This window comes from Pseudopodoces humilis, chromosome 8, assembly GCF_049639895.1.
Source record: "Pseudopodoces humilis isolate 2021_Gansu_Grassland_sample_001 chromosome 8, ASM4963989v1, whole genome shotgun sequence".
In the NCBI taxonomy this organism is placed as follows: Eukaryota; Metazoa; Chordata; class Aves; order Passeriformes; family Paridae; genus Pseudopodoces; species Pseudopodoces humilis.
The window spans coordinates 19,028,409-19,045,049 of record NC_142207.1 but is presented as its reverse complement, the minus strand read 5'-3'; the positions used below and the strand labels follow the sequence as shown (position 1 = coordinate 19,045,049).

The 16,641-nt window shown below is 40.1% G+C and overlaps 1 protein-coding gene across 4 annotated transcripts in view; it reads left to right on the top strand.

The window, feature by feature from the left end:
• Window positions 1-15,485, top strand: part of ABCB11 (ATP binding cassette subfamily B member 11) — a 49,973-nt gene extending 34,488 nt beyond the window's left edge. For 3 of the 4 annotated variants that reach the window (XM_088058627.1, XM_088058628.1, XM_014249469.2), the window contains exons 16-29: window positions 829-999; window positions 1,364-1,565; window positions 2,284-2,362; window positions 3,326-3,461; window positions 5,033-5,191; window positions 6,147-6,251; window positions 6,353-6,514; window positions 8,261-8,464; window positions 10,310-10,551; window positions 10,660-10,816; window positions 11,570-11,767; window positions 12,540-12,746; window positions 13,444-13,590; window positions 14,133-15,485. In XM_088058627.1, coding sequence (XP_087914753.1) covers window positions 829-999; window positions 1,364-1,565; window positions 2,284-2,362; window positions 3,326-3,461; window positions 5,033-5,191; window positions 6,147-6,251; window positions 6,353-6,514; window positions 8,261-8,464; window positions 10,310-10,551; window positions 10,660-10,816; window positions 11,570-11,767; window positions 12,540-12,746; window positions 13,444-13,590; window positions 14,133-14,333 — 2,370 coding nt within the window. In that variant the 3' untranslated portion in view covers window positions 14,334-15,485. The remainder of the gene's footprint in view (window positions 1-828; window positions 1,000-1,363; window positions 1,566-2,283; window positions 2,363-3,325; window positions 3,462-5,032; window positions 5,192-6,146; window positions 6,252-6,352; window positions 6,515-8,260; window positions 8,465-10,309; window positions 10,552-10,659; window positions 10,817-11,569; window positions 11,768-12,539; window positions 12,747-13,443; window positions 13,591-14,132) is intronic. The other variant, XM_014249470.2, reaches the window with a different exon arrangement.
• The last annotated feature ends 1,156 nt before the right edge of the window (window positions 15,486-16,641 follow it).

Here is a 16,641-nt window from a genome sequence, read left to right as displayed (position 1 = left end):
GAGCTCTGTACACCAGCTGGAGGTTCCTTTTTCTCCAGTTTCTTCCCTAATGATGACAGGGCTTCAATCATTCCTCCTTACAAAGCCCAAATTGGATAGTATTGAGCTCTCTCCTTCTCTAGAATGTTATTTTGCCAAATAGCTTCTGAAAATGACATGTTACAACAGTGAATGTTATTGGCATGATTCAAGTACCATTAACTAATATTACTGCATTGTCTTTATCCTCCATTGATGCATTTCCAGGCTTCCAGGATACTATTCACTGAAAGGCTGTTTAAAGCCCCCTATTTATTTCATGGAAATGGAGGAATAAAAAAGATTTAGCTCTAAGAGAATATAATTATCCTGTCTCTCAATATGCCAGGCTTTATGTGTTTATTTAATTCCCTACCTGAAGCCAATGCCACCAAGAGTATGGTATCCATGAATCACAGACACAGTGCTCATGGAGTCACAGGTCATCAGCAGACAAGGCCAGCTCTGGGAAAAGTTTGCTTGTGAGTCATCTGATGGAGAGTGGGTGGGTGATTTCTCTCTATTTCAGCTTTTGCTGATACAGCTGTTTCGAGCTGAACCAGAACATCTCACCTTTTTAATCAATGCATACTTTTGGTGTGGAGTTGAAAACCTGGTTCAGGCAAAATGATCTTGTACATTATGAAGAAAGTTATTTCACCTGCTGCTCTTTGAATCTGCTGCATTAACAATGTTTTTGTTTAAAGTCTACTTCAAGGACAAATCTGAGACATTTTACCAATACCTTCAACAGAACCTTAGCAGGCCTTTTTCTGTTCTGTTTAATTTTCACTTTTTTCCTTCACACAGAAATTTGACACTCATGTTGGAGAGGGTGGAAGCCAAATGAGTGGAGGTCAAAAACAGAGGATAGCTATTGCTCGAGCTTTGGTGAGAAACCCCAAAATCCTGCTCCTGGATATGGCTACGTCAGCACTGGATAATGAAAGCGAAGCAATTGTCCAAGAAGCACTTCATAAGGTTTGCTATAGTATAGCAAAAATCAGACTTGAAAGCGCAGAAATTATTTGTAATGTGCTCTGAAGAGGGTGCTACTGAATTGCAACAAATCAGTGAGAAGTGTTTCCTAATAACTGTTTCACAAGTATAAGTAGAACCTTAGCATTATGGACTGAGGAAATTTTTCTTACATTGGGACACCAGCAGAAACCTATAGCTCCCTTTGCCCAGAAACAGATGTTTCTCTGTGGATGGAGCTTAAGTCAAAGTGAGCTGAACCCACTAGAAGGACTCCAGTTAATTTGATGAGCCTTTAGATTGCACAGCTCATTGCCAGCATTTCAGTGTGCTGTGCTGGGAGTGGAGCTGTTGTTGTCTCCTTCAGGCTCGCCACGGCCGCACCGCGATCTCCATCGCTCACCGCCTGTCAACCATCAAAGCCGCTGATGTCATCATCGGGTTTGAGCATGGCAGGGCCGTAGAGAGAGGCACTCACGAGGAACTCTTGCAGAGGAAAGGGGTTTATTTCATGTTGGTGACCTTACAAAGCAAAGGAGACAAAGCACCTAACAAAGAAGAAACAGAAAGTAAGCATTTTGTTTTCTTTCATAAAATCATGTAAAATACCACAGAATACAGATTTTTTGTTTTGTTTTAATAAGGGCTAGTGGCTGCTTTTTTTCTTCTGCTTTTAAGGCTGAATTTTATAATTCATAGAAGTAATACATTGATCGCCCTTGCCAAAAGTGGTTTTGCTGCATATGCATTGAAAGATCTTCCTAATATAAATCTGCCCTGAAACATTAGTTCGGACCTGCAATATCCATCATCTTATAGCTTCACTGAATGCCAAAAGTCCAGTTCTGCTGCATTTGGAATTCAGGCACATTACAGATTATGCTGAAATCATACTATTAGTTTTGCTAGAGGCAGATTTGAATCAAAGCTTCTGGAAATTAAGGTCTAATAGAATGATCTGTTATATTTTTGTGAAGCATATATTGGATTTGACTATCTTGAAATAATAGAACAATTGCAGGGTTAAAATAGGTTAAAAGGCTTTAGCAGTCACATCCAAAGTGAGATGGTCTTTGGGCTAATATTCAGTTAACTTCTTCATGTCAAATATAAATATAAAACTTGTAAAACATGTAGGTTGAGTAGCAAGGTTATATTACACCCCTTGCCTTCTACAAAGTATTCCATTTATAATGTAGAGACTATGCACTTTGCAGAGCCACAGTGTACTTAGGTTGTATTCAATTTTAGAACTAACTGCAGAGCTCTATATACTGTATTTTGCAGCAGCAGAGAATAATGTGGTAGAGCCAAATCTTGAGAATGTCCAGTCATTCAGCAGGGGAAGCTATCAGGCCAGTTTGCGGTGAGTCTTAAAAATGGTTGAAAATCTCAATGTTTCCAGACAATTTTCAATGTTTCTACATCATCCCGCTATTCCAAAATCCCAACAGTGCTAATAAATCACTTTTCTGGGGGTGCTGTGTAAAAGAGGGTGGAAAGGCTGCAAGCATTTTACTGAGTTATAGTTCTCTTGGAAAGAAATAGCTTGAGTAATTATGTTACTGATTGAAGTCCATGGAGCAAGGCTCTTAATTTTGGTCCTTTCTATCTATGGCACCTTCTCTCCAATTTTGATCTACTCTGTTAATGTTCTAGTTTTGCTATTACTAACATACAGCCTTAGTTGTAATATCTAATGCACTTTCAGTCCAGTAATTTGAAAAACTACTTGCTGTGCAATTGAGAAATCAATGTAATCTACAAAGACATTTTTATTACGGCTTCTACTTGATGAAAGTGAAAGCATTTTACAGCCAGACTTGTAGCTAGACAACCCTCTTGTAGCTAGACAGTTATTTTTTCTTCCAGGCAAACCCATGTCAGGCATGTGCAAATGAATACATCTCCTACATTACAGAGTTATGTTTTGTCAGAGAGAGATGTGGTTTGTTTCAGCATCCTGTTTTGCTGGACTGAATTACTGGTAGTGGTAACTGTGATTTGACTCAGTGTCTTAATAACTTGTGCAAATGTAGTAGGACACACCAGGGCTTTACTTAACAAATACAGAGTACATGATCCATCTAAGACAATGTCTGAGTGGTGTGATTAGAATATGATTTTGAAAATTTTTTGTCCCAGTTGGTGAGATATTTTCTTCCCAAGATGTTAAGAGAACTTATTCAAGAAAGAAAAAGCCTGTGGGATTCCTATGAATTGCTTCAATGCATTCTGATTTAGTTGATATGAAAACTGTACCTGCTTTGCAAGCAATTATTGTTTTTATTAAGCTGTGAAGAACAGGCCATTTCTCTTCTCCTTGCAGAGCTTCACTTCGGCAGCGCTCAAGATCCCAGCTCTCTAATGTGGTCCCTGACCCTCCACTGTCTATTGGAGGAGATCCTGCAGAGTCTACCTATCTTATGCCTTCTCATGGAGAAGATGATGGAAAAGCAAAAGAGGTCAGGTCCTATAGTTTGTTATGAAATTTTCAACTGAGTAGGTTATATTACTCATTAATGATCACCTGGTAGCTATGTGCTTGTAGCTTAGGAGTTCTTGGCAGGTACATCTTGGCTTGATCCTTTTCTCTCCTTAAACAAAGCCACAGCTTCAATTCTTATCTCTGTGTAAACCCTAGGCTGCATTTTGATGGCTGTTTTGATTATTGGTCCATATAAAATTTATAGCAGAAAATTTTGCTATTTGCTCTCCACCTGTTGGTAAAGTGGTATATGTTGTAGATTTAGTTGAGAAACATACATTCATAAAAGCTGAATTAAGTGACGAAAAGCAAACTGCTCAGTCTGTGAAATGTAATTAATGGGCACTCAGTGATACAAATGGCACTGCTTCTTGTTCAGTAAAGAATAAATTCACTTTCCTCTAAAAATCATCTGGAGACTTGAGCAGAGAGACACCCTCACTGCAACCTAACCCAGAATCCTTTCGCTGTCAGTGTCCTCATGCAATCAACTGGCATAGAAAATAAAGGCCAGCATGCCTTAAAATGACACAGAATATGTAGGAATATGCACAGTGGCTTTCCAAAGTACCTATGAAGCTCCCTGCATCAATTTGCATGGTGGCAGTTGTTCGGTGCAGAGAGTAGCAGATAGAAGTTACCCTTCTTGCTACTGCCAAGCTTATTCTGTGGATAAATAGAGGGCTTGAGTGCTGTCACTCTGGCACCAGCTCAGAAAAAAAGAGAAAATACAAGATGTTTCCACCCACTCCTCCCTGAATATTTCCAAAAGATAGGTCTTCACAGTGTCTCTTTTGTCTGGCTGTTTCTAGTCATATGAATTGGGGGAGAGGAGCAGGGCTGAGCACATTAAGTGTTGCAAAAATTCTGCACAAATCAAACTGCAGGATAAGTTATAATTTGATGATGAGTATTCTGCCCTTACTGGGCATAATTATGGGAATTCAGCATATAGTCTGAGGATGTCTCACAGAAGGGAGGCATAATTACCATGTAAAAAGCCCGAATCCAGCTATCACTCTGAAATCCCTCATTTTAATTATATCACATGTCTGTTAATTTGATGCAGTCTGATCAATGGGGTCACTCACAATACTTAAAAATAATATTTAAGAGATTGAATGAGTGACAGAAAAAGCTGCTTGTAAGGAGGGAATTTAGGTTTTGGCACTGGGTATTTCATCACACCTTGTCTGGAGACAGCTGAAAGGGAAAAAGGGAATAGCCTGGGTTTCAGTGGCAGAAAATGTTAAACTGGTTGTAAACAACCTCTGCATATGGAACAATTAGAGCTGCAAAATGTATGAATGTCTCTCTTTCTCCCCAGGGATGGTAAAGGTTGTTGTTTATTTAACCTTTTTGTTAAGTAAACCTGACTTATTAGGGCCACAAAAGAGCTCCAGACAGTAACCTCTCTGCCCCTCCTGTCTAAAGCTAGAGCAGCTGTTTGGGCCACCAGTTTAAGAAACTAGGCTATTTTATGTCATTATTAAAGGGACAGCATCACTGATGGAATGCATTTACTTCAGAAATCCAACTATATTTTAGGAATCTGTTGTGGAGGAAGATGCCAAGCCTGTATCATTTACCAGAATTTTGAAATACAATGCCTCTGAATGGCCATACCTGGTGCTTGGATCTCTGGCAGCTGCTGTGAATGGAGCCGTCAATCCACTCTATGCTTTGTTATTCAGTCAGATTCTTGGGGTATGTTATGATAACATTTTAAAGTGTATTTTAGCTCTGAAACAGAGGAGAGTGCCTATATGATGCACAACTTGACATGTTTTGGCAAATCTTTAGATCTCATCAAGTAAATGGGGTTAACCTTCTTGCCTATAAACAATTACTGAGTAGAGACATTTCTATCACTGTCATCAAACTATCATTAGAGCTCTTTGAAGGGGTAAGCTTATCAGCACTTGTCATGTGTTCTTCATTATCTCTTTTGATCATTCTCCAGGAACTGTTGGGAAAGGGTTCCTATACTTGCATGCAGTTTATTTTAGATGAGGCAAAATATACCTCACAAGCAGGTACAGTGGAGAGAGCACATGCAAAGGTCATTCTCTGCAGAATTTTATTGCACAGACTTGGCAAGCCTTTGAGAAAGCTTTGGATCAGATCTAAACAATACTTCACTTTTGTGTTTATGTATTTCAGGCAACTTTTTGCTGCCTACCCCCTGCAGAACGCGGGAAGAGGTAGATAATTATACCTGGGTTCATAGTCACCAGCAAAGAGTAGGCTTGCATCACTAGGTTTGGAAGCAGGAAGTAGGAATATGCTTTAAACCTTAACATTCACTAAAAGATACAGTATTATCAAAACCCATCACCTCTCTTGAAACTTGTCAAGTTCAGCCATGAGTGTTTGTTTCTTCAAAAGCTTGTGGTGATAGAGGAAGGATGCTTCCCCTTTTGTGTAAAAGCTTTCTGGGGAAATGCTTGTCAAGTTGCTGTGAAACTGGAGGGCTGCTGAAGATATTTAGTGCTGCTCTAAGTGGTTCCCAGGAAAGTGAGTACACCTCACTTTGCAGGGGGTGAGGGAGAACTCTGTGTTCTGGCTTTGGTTGCAGGATGGGTTTCTGCACTTGGCAATTGGGAGTCAAGAACAAACATCACACAGCAAAACTGACATTTCTATTTATTTTTTTTCAAAGACCTTCTCCATTCTTGATGAAGAAAACCAAAAAAACCAGATCAATGGTGTCTGTGTGCTCTTTGTCTTAGTTGGAGTTGTTTCATTTTTCACACAGTTTCTACAGGTAATTGCTGTCCAATGTAGCAATACATATTTGTGGGTTTGCACCCTTTCTCGGTGGATGCTTCTTTCTGCACAGTCTTTATTTATTCTCATGTACCCCAGGGATACACCTTTGCCAAGTCTGGTGAGCTGCTTACAAGACGGTTAAGGAAAATTGGTTTCCAGGCTATGCTCGGGCAAGACATTGGTTGGTTTGATGACCGGAAGAACAGCCCCGGTGCTTTGACTACCAGACTTGCAACAGATGCCTCACAGGTCCAAGGGGTAAGACCTGGCCCCTTATGAATCATTTTAGTATAAGCACTAATTGAAGGCCTATTTTGGCATGTTGTCATAGAAATTAGCTACCATGCAACCAGCCAGATCAGTGTAGATCAGTTCTTGGTAAGCAAATTAAGCTATTTCTATTCATCACAGACTGACACTGTGGAACCAACAGTAGTATATGGAATATCCTAAAAGTACAAACAAGAACTCAAAAATAAATTAAATACCAACCAACAATGGAATGGGAAGGAACACCCAGCGCAGAAGTTTGATTTTCTTTTTTTATTTTCCTCTGGAGCTTTTTGCCACAATGTTAAAGTGTTTATTTCAAAAACATGTCAAAATACTATGTCAGTGACAGTCATTAATAACCATGTTTTCCAGTTTTCAACATGGTATTGTGCATGTTGTGGCAATTTTGATCTAAACTGACAACCCACTTGAAAAACCAATCTGCAGTGCTGGCTGGTGCTCCAGCTGGGAATCCTGCAGGCAGTTTCAGTGCTCAGGAAAGTGAGACACTAACCACATGCATTGTGCTCCTTAAGCTGAGGGTTAAATCATGCTCAGCTATATACGTTCCCTATCTGAACTGATTCTTTAGTAGAAGTGAGTCAGATGCCATTTTGGTGGGCTGCAATGCAAGCAGTTTTCTAGAAACAAGGAAGGAGATGTACATATCTATTTTGTTGCAAAAATTGTCATGTTTCAGCTTGACTGAAGATTGTATATTACTTTTAAAAAACTATTAACAGGGGTTTTAGAGAAGGTTTCCAAAACCCCTGTCAGCAGCAAAATCTAGAATCAGAGAAACCTGCTGCAAACCTCACAGGCACTTACAGGGTATCTTTTAATTTAAATAAATAAACTTGTAAACCTCTGACTGAACCATTTAATAGCCTCCTACGGGACATCTTTGTTCAAAGCACAGCAGCAAGGCACAGTCATCCAAACCAGAGCTTGCAGGGGGTGAGGGAGACCAGAGCTACCTGAGCAGCAGTGCCCTGCACCTTTCACTGCCTGACACAGACCTTGCTGCAGGTCAGGGAAGAGATCATGAGCATTTTGTGCTGCCAAGCTCATACCCTGCAAACGAGTTTGACTGAAAATCATCAAGGATATCAAATGTACATTCTTATTCTAATACATAGCAATATAGGCTCCTATTTAGGGTGCTGTTTACTGCTATGAAAGACAATTACATTTGAGTAAATAAATCAAGTCTATTAGAAAGACTAGCATTGTGGAAGTACATAAGGAGCAGACAAATGCATTCAATGATGTCAAAGCTGTATTTAATTTTTTTCCTTAATAAAGGGATAGGCTGAAATACAACTTAGTTTCATCCCTTTTCAGTGATGTTGCTTACTGATTTTAGCACAGCTGAGGCTTTGTTGTTAATAGTTAAGTTATAAAATGGTCCTGTTGATTATTTATGTCTACATGGATAAATGTAGAGGCTAAACAATATATTCAGATGAGTGATTCTCCAGGGAACCAAGGCAACAGATTTCAATAGTTGAATTATCTTTCTCACAATCAGTCTCACAATACTGAACATTTGCAGTTCTTCTCTTGATCCAATTAATTTGAAACAGTATATGCAGACTGGCTAAATTTTAGTGCAGTCAGTACCTGTTAGTGCCTTATGTTATTTTCATTTACAGTTTTCTAGAGTTTTATAGGAAGATCTGTTTTGTTTTTGAAGTACAACTCAACCATGCTTGTTTCTTTTCTTCAAAGGCAACTGGATCGCAGATAGGAATGATTGTCAATTCCTTTACTAATATTGGGGTGGCCATGATTATTTCCTTCTACTTCAGCTGGAAACTGAGTTTGGTAATAATGTGTTTCTTGCCATTTTTGGCTTTATCTGGAGCTGTGCAGGCTAAAATGCTGACAGGATTTGCCTCACAGGACAAGAAAGCACTGGAAGCTACTGGACGGGTAATGCTGTTTAAAGACTTATTTATATTTGCAGTCACGGGTAGATGAAAAAACATTCCTAAGGGACTATCAGTAATTCAAATGTCATGAAACTGGCAATGTTTTGTGAATAAGCTGCAATATTTCAGGTTGTTAAACCATTGAAACAACACTGGGAACTCCCTAACTGCAAATGCACTTGCTGCATGGAATGTGACTGACCTTGCAGAAGTTATTGGACTGAAGTGGTAGACACAAATCTCTCAGCAGTCCGGTTCACCTTTGTTGGGTTTTATTTAAACACTCGTTTGCTGATGCCTTGTGCTTAAGCTGCCCTCAGAAAGCAGTGATACTTGTTCACCTAGAAATGCTTCCAGCTGAGAATCTGGCACTGAACCACAAATCAGTATGTGGATTTTAGAGAGGACAGTAGTTCCTTTGGTGGGGTGTACCAGCTTAAGAATTAATCTCTTAGCCCTTCCCGTCTTAAGAATTAGGACCTGACCAATTACCCACAACCAGAATGGTTAAATATTTACAAAAGTTTTAAATCAAAATACTTGACAAGAGAAAATTCACTAATGAATCAAGGCAACAGCCCTTACTCAGTAGAACAACCTAGAGGCTGTGACGAAGAAGACACTCAATGCTTCAGCAGTTTTGGTGATGATTGATTGTGTCTGGTGCTATTTTCTAATTTGTTTGCCAGCACTGCATCCAAATGCTAAAAGCACCATGTTCTTCCGAAGTGATTGCTCATCAGCCATGCTAAACATGGAAAAAGTCTGCACAATCCAATTCACAGTACCTATTATCTGCTCCTTCACAATGAATGATATTGTAAGACATTGACTCAATTTTGGCCAGGAGAAAAAAAAACCCTGAAATTTAATTTCTGATTGTCTACATTCAGATCTTTTCCAACATGCTGAAAACATTCATAAGCTATAATACCACACTTGCTTCCCAAAGGAATCTGTTACATTATGAATCTACTATCAAAGTCCAAGCAAACTACAGAATTTTAAAACAATTTCTTAATAAAATCACTTGATATTAAAAGGGTGAAATTAGGACCAAACAAGCTGTCAATTTACTACTGTAGATGAAATTGTGATACAATTTTTTTGTACAGACATAAACCCAAATTTTGATTGGCAATAAATTACAATATGAAGCCCACAATTAATAGAAGTTCCACACAATTTTCTGTAAGGATTATCTCATAATTTCCTGTGTTGCATTTTTCTATGTGCATAGGCAAGCACTTGCTTACTCTTTGCCTGTGTACACAGTAAAAATCTTGGAAATTGTGTCACTGAAGAGTTGTATGTTGCATCTCATCAGCCTTTTAGACATCAGAGAGGGAGGGAGGGTGAGCAGGTGAGGAAAGTTAGTAAATTCAAGTGGGTTCAATTTATGAAACTGAAGTTGGAGAAGCCTTCTCTTTTAACTCGTTTTCTGACTATTGCTAAAAGTAACACAAAACAGTTGAAATAAACATATTTAATTAATAAATCCATGCAACCAAGGGAGTTCCTAAAACAATCTTTTGTGAGTGTCACATTTATTCACATTATGTGAAATAAGTCACAAGTCTGATTCCCTAAGAATGCTTACAGTAGCAGGTCCAGTGGAGCAGGCAGAGCATTGTTCTTGAGGAAATCAATAGGTAATTACTTGTAGTAGAGGTTCTCTTTAGGCTGTCTGATGTTTGGGTCAGTCTGTATCATGTCTGAATGAATTTATATATTGCATCAGTGTCCTGAGTTTGTGAAAGAATCATGCACTTGTGAGACCACACTCTACTTTTCCAAGTAAAAATTAGGGGCTTTTACCCCTTTTTTTTTTTTTTTTCTCCTTCAGATTGCCAGTGAAGCTCTCTCTAACATCAGAACAGTAGCTGGGATAGGAAAAGAGAAAATGTTTATCAACAATTTTGAGAAGCACCTAGATATGCCCTACAGAGCTGCAGTCAAAAAAGCACACGTGTACGGAATCTGCTTTGGCTTTGCCCAGAGCATTGTGTTCATCGCCAACTCCGTCTCTTACCGATATGGGGGATTTCTCGTTGACACTGAAGGACTCCATTACAGCTTTGTGTTCAGGTGAGAGCCTGTTCAGAGCCACAAACAGCCTCTAAAAGTTCTGGACTCAGTGGGGTGTTCAGTTTCCTGATGGCTTCCCAAGAATGACTGTGTCCACCTTCCCCACAGGGTGATCTCTGCTATTGTCACCAGTGGAACTGCTTTGGGGAAAGCATCTTCCTATACCCCAAATTATGCCAAAGCCAAAACATCTGCTGCACGCTTTTTTCAACTGGTTGATCGGCTTCCTAAAATCAGTGTTTACAGTGAAAAAGGGGAAAAATGGGTAAGAGTGGAGATGGGTCATTTGCGATGTCAGTCAGCTAACTACAGGCGTGAATGTTGCACTAATGATTTAGGAGTCAGTGAGGATCAATGTAACAAGGAGGTTATGCTGACTGTAAAATTTTTATTTGTCTTTGCTCTTTTGGAAGCAAGGTCTGTACTAGACAGAAAGAGTAAGATAAAGTCAGCCATCAGGAATTTGTCAGTGTAAATCTCCTGTAAATTGGAATGGAACAGATTCGGATGACTCACAGAACAGCAAGCTCTTATTTCCTGCTTTATAGTTCACTACAAACCTGACTATTGCTGTTTTATAATGGATGTTTTTCCATTCATGTCAAACTAGTGGGGGGTGCTCATGAGGAGGCAAAGAATTGTTGAGTCAGACAAAATGAAAATTCTCAGTTTCTGGTGATTGAAAAGTCAGACACAGAAAATAGAAATTATTTATTTTATACACAATGTCTATATTAAAATGAAAAATGTGTCCATTTGCAAAGCAATGCCATTTCTAATTTATGCCTCTGACCATTGCCATGCAGGGAAGCATAAGCAGAGAAATAGTGTTATGACTAATAGATTCACCTCTAGGACAGCTACTCCAGTAATGTCTTCTTCCCTTTTCCTGAGATAATTTCTGAAGTACAAATGTCATATTTTAAGCAAAAGATGCAAGAAGAGTTGTCTTGCACTTTACAATTCAGGGTTGAGCTCGAGCTCACTGTAACATCTTTCTCCTTTTTCTATTCACCAGGATGATTTCAAGGGAAGCATTGAATTTCTTAACTGTAAATTCACATACCCTTCTCGGCCTGATATTCAGGTCCTGAAAGGACTCTCTATATCTGTTAAGCCTGGACAAACTTTGGCATTTGTTGGAAGAAGTGGCTGTGGCAAGAGCACCAGCGTCCAACTTCTGGAGCGTTTCTATGACCCTGAGAAAGGAAGTGTGGTAAGCAAACAAAATGTGGTTTCTGTGCTCTGGTTTTCAGAAATGCTCCAAGCACCTTCTGCTTGTGTACTACTGTGCAGTCTAGCAGTAGTGGCTCATATATGTGCAGTTTGAGGCTTCATCTCCTTCTCAAAAGGACAGATGTGACTATTTTGACAGTTCCCAAGTATTATATCAGACATACTCAGACAAGATCAGAGAACTACATGCCTCAGGAGCAGTCTCATAAATTATGGAGGCCATAGGCATTTGCCTTGGTAGCTTCTTTACGAAACATACACATGTGTGCTGTACATTTCAAGAACACAAGCAAAAACAAGTCTGAATGGAACAACAAAGAGCCTGGGACTTGTCTACATTTAACTTCCAGCTATTCAATTACTGATAGCTTAAAAAGGTTTTCTATGTTTTCTTAACATAAATACTTACCCATCTAAACTGATTTCTCTTTCTCTGGGAAAAATCTGTGTTGTGATCACTCTGTTAGGAGGCAATAAAGCATGTGTCTAATCTTAAGCAAGTAAACAGTTCACCAGGACTTACATTGTGCAAATTGTCTAGTGTATTTTGTGGTATGGATCAAAGCCATAGTACAAAATACACATCATGCACAAAGGAGTCAGACATAAGCAATTCAACCTATCACTTTTAATCAGTTGTGTTTGTGTTTTAATGATATGGTTAAATAATTTAGTTTTGCTGGAAACTATTTGGGTGTTGCAAACTGTTGTTTTGTAATGATGTTTCAACTTTTCTCCCATTTCCCTTGTAGTTAATAGATGGACATGACTCTAAGAACGTAAATGTGCAGTTTCTTAGATCAAAAATCGGAATAGTGTCACAGGAGCCTGTGCTATTTGACTGCAGCATTGCTGATAATATCAAATATGGCAGCAACACAAAAGAGATGACGATGGAAAAAGTCATAGAAGCAGCCCAGAAGGCTCAGCTGCATGATTTTGTCATGTCTCTGCCTAACGTAAGTACCCGTGAGGCCTTGGCTGCTCAGTGTTCATTGCAGCAGGAGCTGCTCCAAAACCAGTTAAAGTTTCTACACACATGCACCTTTTATGTCCTTTTACAGCTGTGACAGTAGAGAAGAGGGTGCTGTGACCATTTGTTGTGTTCCTTAGAGTCTGAGTCCCTGCTGAATTCTTACACAGTAGGCAAATACATAAATCCTGTTTCCAGCTGTGAGAGATTTGCCTTGTGAGTAGGATATGATACTTGGACAAAAATATTTGAAGCTGGCTGCTTATGTACACTTAAGTATTTAAATGCACTGAAATAATATAAATGTGAAAAGAACGTATAAGGTATGCATACAATTTAGGCACCCAAACAAAGCACTTCCCTAGAAATCCCTTAAATCACTTTTAGCCTCTACTCACAAATGTAGGGCAGGGAGAATTCATTTGCCTCAGACAAATTAGCCAACATCTTGCTATCACATTGTCCTTCCATCTGCCTGGGCCTCAGGGCCATGTGCAGACAAAGCACAGCTTGGAAACATCACCCCAAACATGTTTACTGCTGAACATTGTTTCTGCCTTCCCAGGTTCTTCAAGTAGTCAGCAGTGGTTGGGTTTCTTGCCTCTCTCCTGCTCTTCCTTTAGGCTGTGTACTGGTATATTAACTTACACCTGAATAAAATACTCCTTTTTTATATTTTTCAGAAATATGAAACTAATGTTGGGGCTCAGGGATCCCAGCTGTCTCGTGGACAAAAACAACGCATTGCCATAGCAAGGGCCATCATACGAGACCCTAAAATTTTATTACTGGATGAAGCTACATCTGCCTTAGACACGGAGAGTGAAAAGGTAAATGCGCAGTGATAATCAATAAGGGAAAGTTAACACAATGGCCTAAAACATACAATACCTTTTCTGTTTTATAGATATGCTAATGTACTCCACTACATGATTGTATGTTATTCCACATCATGAATTCAGCACTTTCACCTTTCATGATCTTTCCAAGAAGTGCAGGAGGCACAGCTGTAAGAAAAAGCAGCCAGCCCCAAGTGCTCTTAAACCACCTATGAGAAGCAGCACTTTTTCAGAAATGTCTGAATTGCCTGATTTCAAAGCATTCAGTTGACATTTAGCATGTCAGCAGAGTAAAGGTCTTCCTTAATTTCTACCTCAGTCTGCATTTAGCTGTCCCTTGTTTGTACTGCTGGTAAACAGAGGTCATGAGCCAGCTAAGCACATCAGTATCAGAACCCCTGATTTAGTCTCACTGTCCCTTTTACAAGTAGTGCACAACATGGTTAATTAATCTGAAGTAATTGGGTTCCTCCAGCTCTGAGCCCTGTTCAATTTGCACATTTTTAGTCTGACACTTTTTCTGCTGCCTTTAGACTGTGCAGACGGCACTGGATAAAGCTAGAGAAGGGCGCACCTGCATCGTCATCGCCCACCGCTTGTCCACCATCCAGAACGCTGACATCATCGCTGTGATGTCACAAGGACTCGTCATTGAAAGGGGCACTCATGATGAACTGATGGCCATGGAAGGAGCCTACTGGAAGCTTGTTACTACTGGAGCCCCAATTAGCTGAATTACTATGATTCTAAATTTGAAAGATTTCTGTAAGCAAATGCTTTGTGGTAGGTATGTGTATGTTGGTGATCCATTGTGCTACAGAGCAAGTGCTCTACAGTACAGTGAGATCTGTGGAATCCTGAATGTATGTAGCTGTCTGCATAAAGCACGCTTGTCCTGCATGTGCAAGGCACTAAGCACAGGCTGATGCAGTCAGGAAGTAGCGTAGCCCAATCATAAGAGAAAAAAAACTGGGAAAGATCTTTTCTGGTGATCTGGGGAGTTGCTGCTACCTGCAGTCAGACTGGACAGTCCTGTCATGCCTCAACTAGCAATCAAGGAAGACTCTGGTGTTCTGGAAACTGCCCTCTCTCTAGGTAAGCTGAATGAGTGAAAACAACCCCTCAAAGGATGCTGTACATCTGAAGGGATCAAAGCTGTCCTAAGGTTTGGTCTGCAGACAATTACAGCAGAGGCCCTTCCTGTGCATGCAGAAGCCCCACTCTTCACCCATTGTATCACAGATATCAGCAGTGCTGTTGTGGGGGGCTTGGCTTCCCTTGTGTGCACCTGCAGCACTGACACAGCTGTGCCCCTTCAACAAACCAGTCAGTACTTACAAAGAAGGCAGCTCCACAGAAGTAAGGAAAGTAACCAAGGTAAGGAACAGAAGCTGGTGAGGACCATTTCCTAGCCCACCATTCTCCAGCTAACATTCATTACTCTAATCAGCCATCAAAAGGATTTTTGAATAGGAATAAATGCCTTGGTTAAATTAATGTAAAATTCTATGGTTAATCATCAGTTATTTAAACCACTTCTATTGAAATGGTGATGGATATATTCTTTTTTTCAGAAGGTAAGACAATCATGAGTGAAGGTAGAAGAAATAGGCATAATTAGCTCTTTGTATTAAATACAGTTGATAAACAGAGCAACAATATATTCAGAAATGACTAAGGTCAGGAAGGAGCTTCTTTTGGAAGAAGCTTGTATCTGTCACAGTTTATTATAAGATCTACCACAAGTTTCACTGAAATATGTTATTGGTTATTGTCTGCAGCATAACAGGACTGTTTCCTTTGGTTACTTGGATCTTGGAGAAAAGCAGATAGAAAGACACCTTTGTGACCTAAATTAAACCAATAAATTGTATTTTTTTACTGGCTCTTGTGCTCTACCATTTCTTCTCTTACCTTTCAGCTAAACACATGAGTATCTCACAGCAGCCAGCAAGTATCATGTCTGTGAGAAGGTTTGCTGTTCAGGATGAAGCTTCTGAGAAGGCCAACTCAAGGACACCAGCCCCTGCCTGCACAGGAGGCTGCTGTCTCCCTGCAGGAGCACAGGTCCGCAGCCCAAGCTCAGTGGTAGTGCTGCTGCTCTTCAATGTAACATCATCCTCTTTTCAGGCAGCTGGGAAACACCAAGAGCTAAATGCTGGGAAGGGTGCTAGTGCAACAGAATGCACTCACTGTGTACATAATAGTTGCACATTCTTGGATCCACCTCCTGCCACTTTGCTCCTATATGCTGTTGACAACCAATTGATTACAAAAACCTCTGGTACCTGGATGGCACTACATGGTGTGTCTGGGCATGAGCAGCAAGCCTTGATGGAATGCTCAGTGCAGAAAGACTGGACTGGTCCTGCAGCTGCAGCTGCCTCACCGGTAAAATGTCCCAGTTCTGGGGCTTGGTGACAATATCCCTGAACCATTCCAAAGTCATTTGCTTACATCTTTCAAGCCAGACCTGAGTTACTAGTCTTGACAGTAGATGGTGTCATTTTGTGTCTCCTGCTGTATGCTTCTCTGCATGGTACATGGCAGCTGCATTTTCCAACACCCTATTCCTCTGGGCAGATATAACCATGATACTGTTTTGGGATAGCACCAGAGATGATAGCAGCTCTGCAAATACAGCTTCTGCTCCAACTAGACTCCTCTGGGTAGGAACAGTGTGTCTGGACCAAGAGTCCTTCCACCAGAAAGGCTAAACAGGGAATGGGGATCATAAAAAGAAAAGCTGTATAGTAGCAAGAGAGTTGTGAACTGAATGTAATGACAACTTGTCAGCTAGTTTGTAAGAGGAGCAAGGGACAGCTTCACTTCATATAACTCCTGGCTCATGAGAATTTTTCTGCAGAGAGGTGGAAGTACTTTTGGAATAGCATTATTCCAATGCTATTATGGACATCTCTATGTCAATAATTATTTGGGCATCTCTAAGTCAAAAATAAAAGGTTTCTCCTGGGATCCTACTAGTGGGAGCAAGGGGATCAGTCATACACTTTCCAACCTCTTTATTACACAGGAAAACCT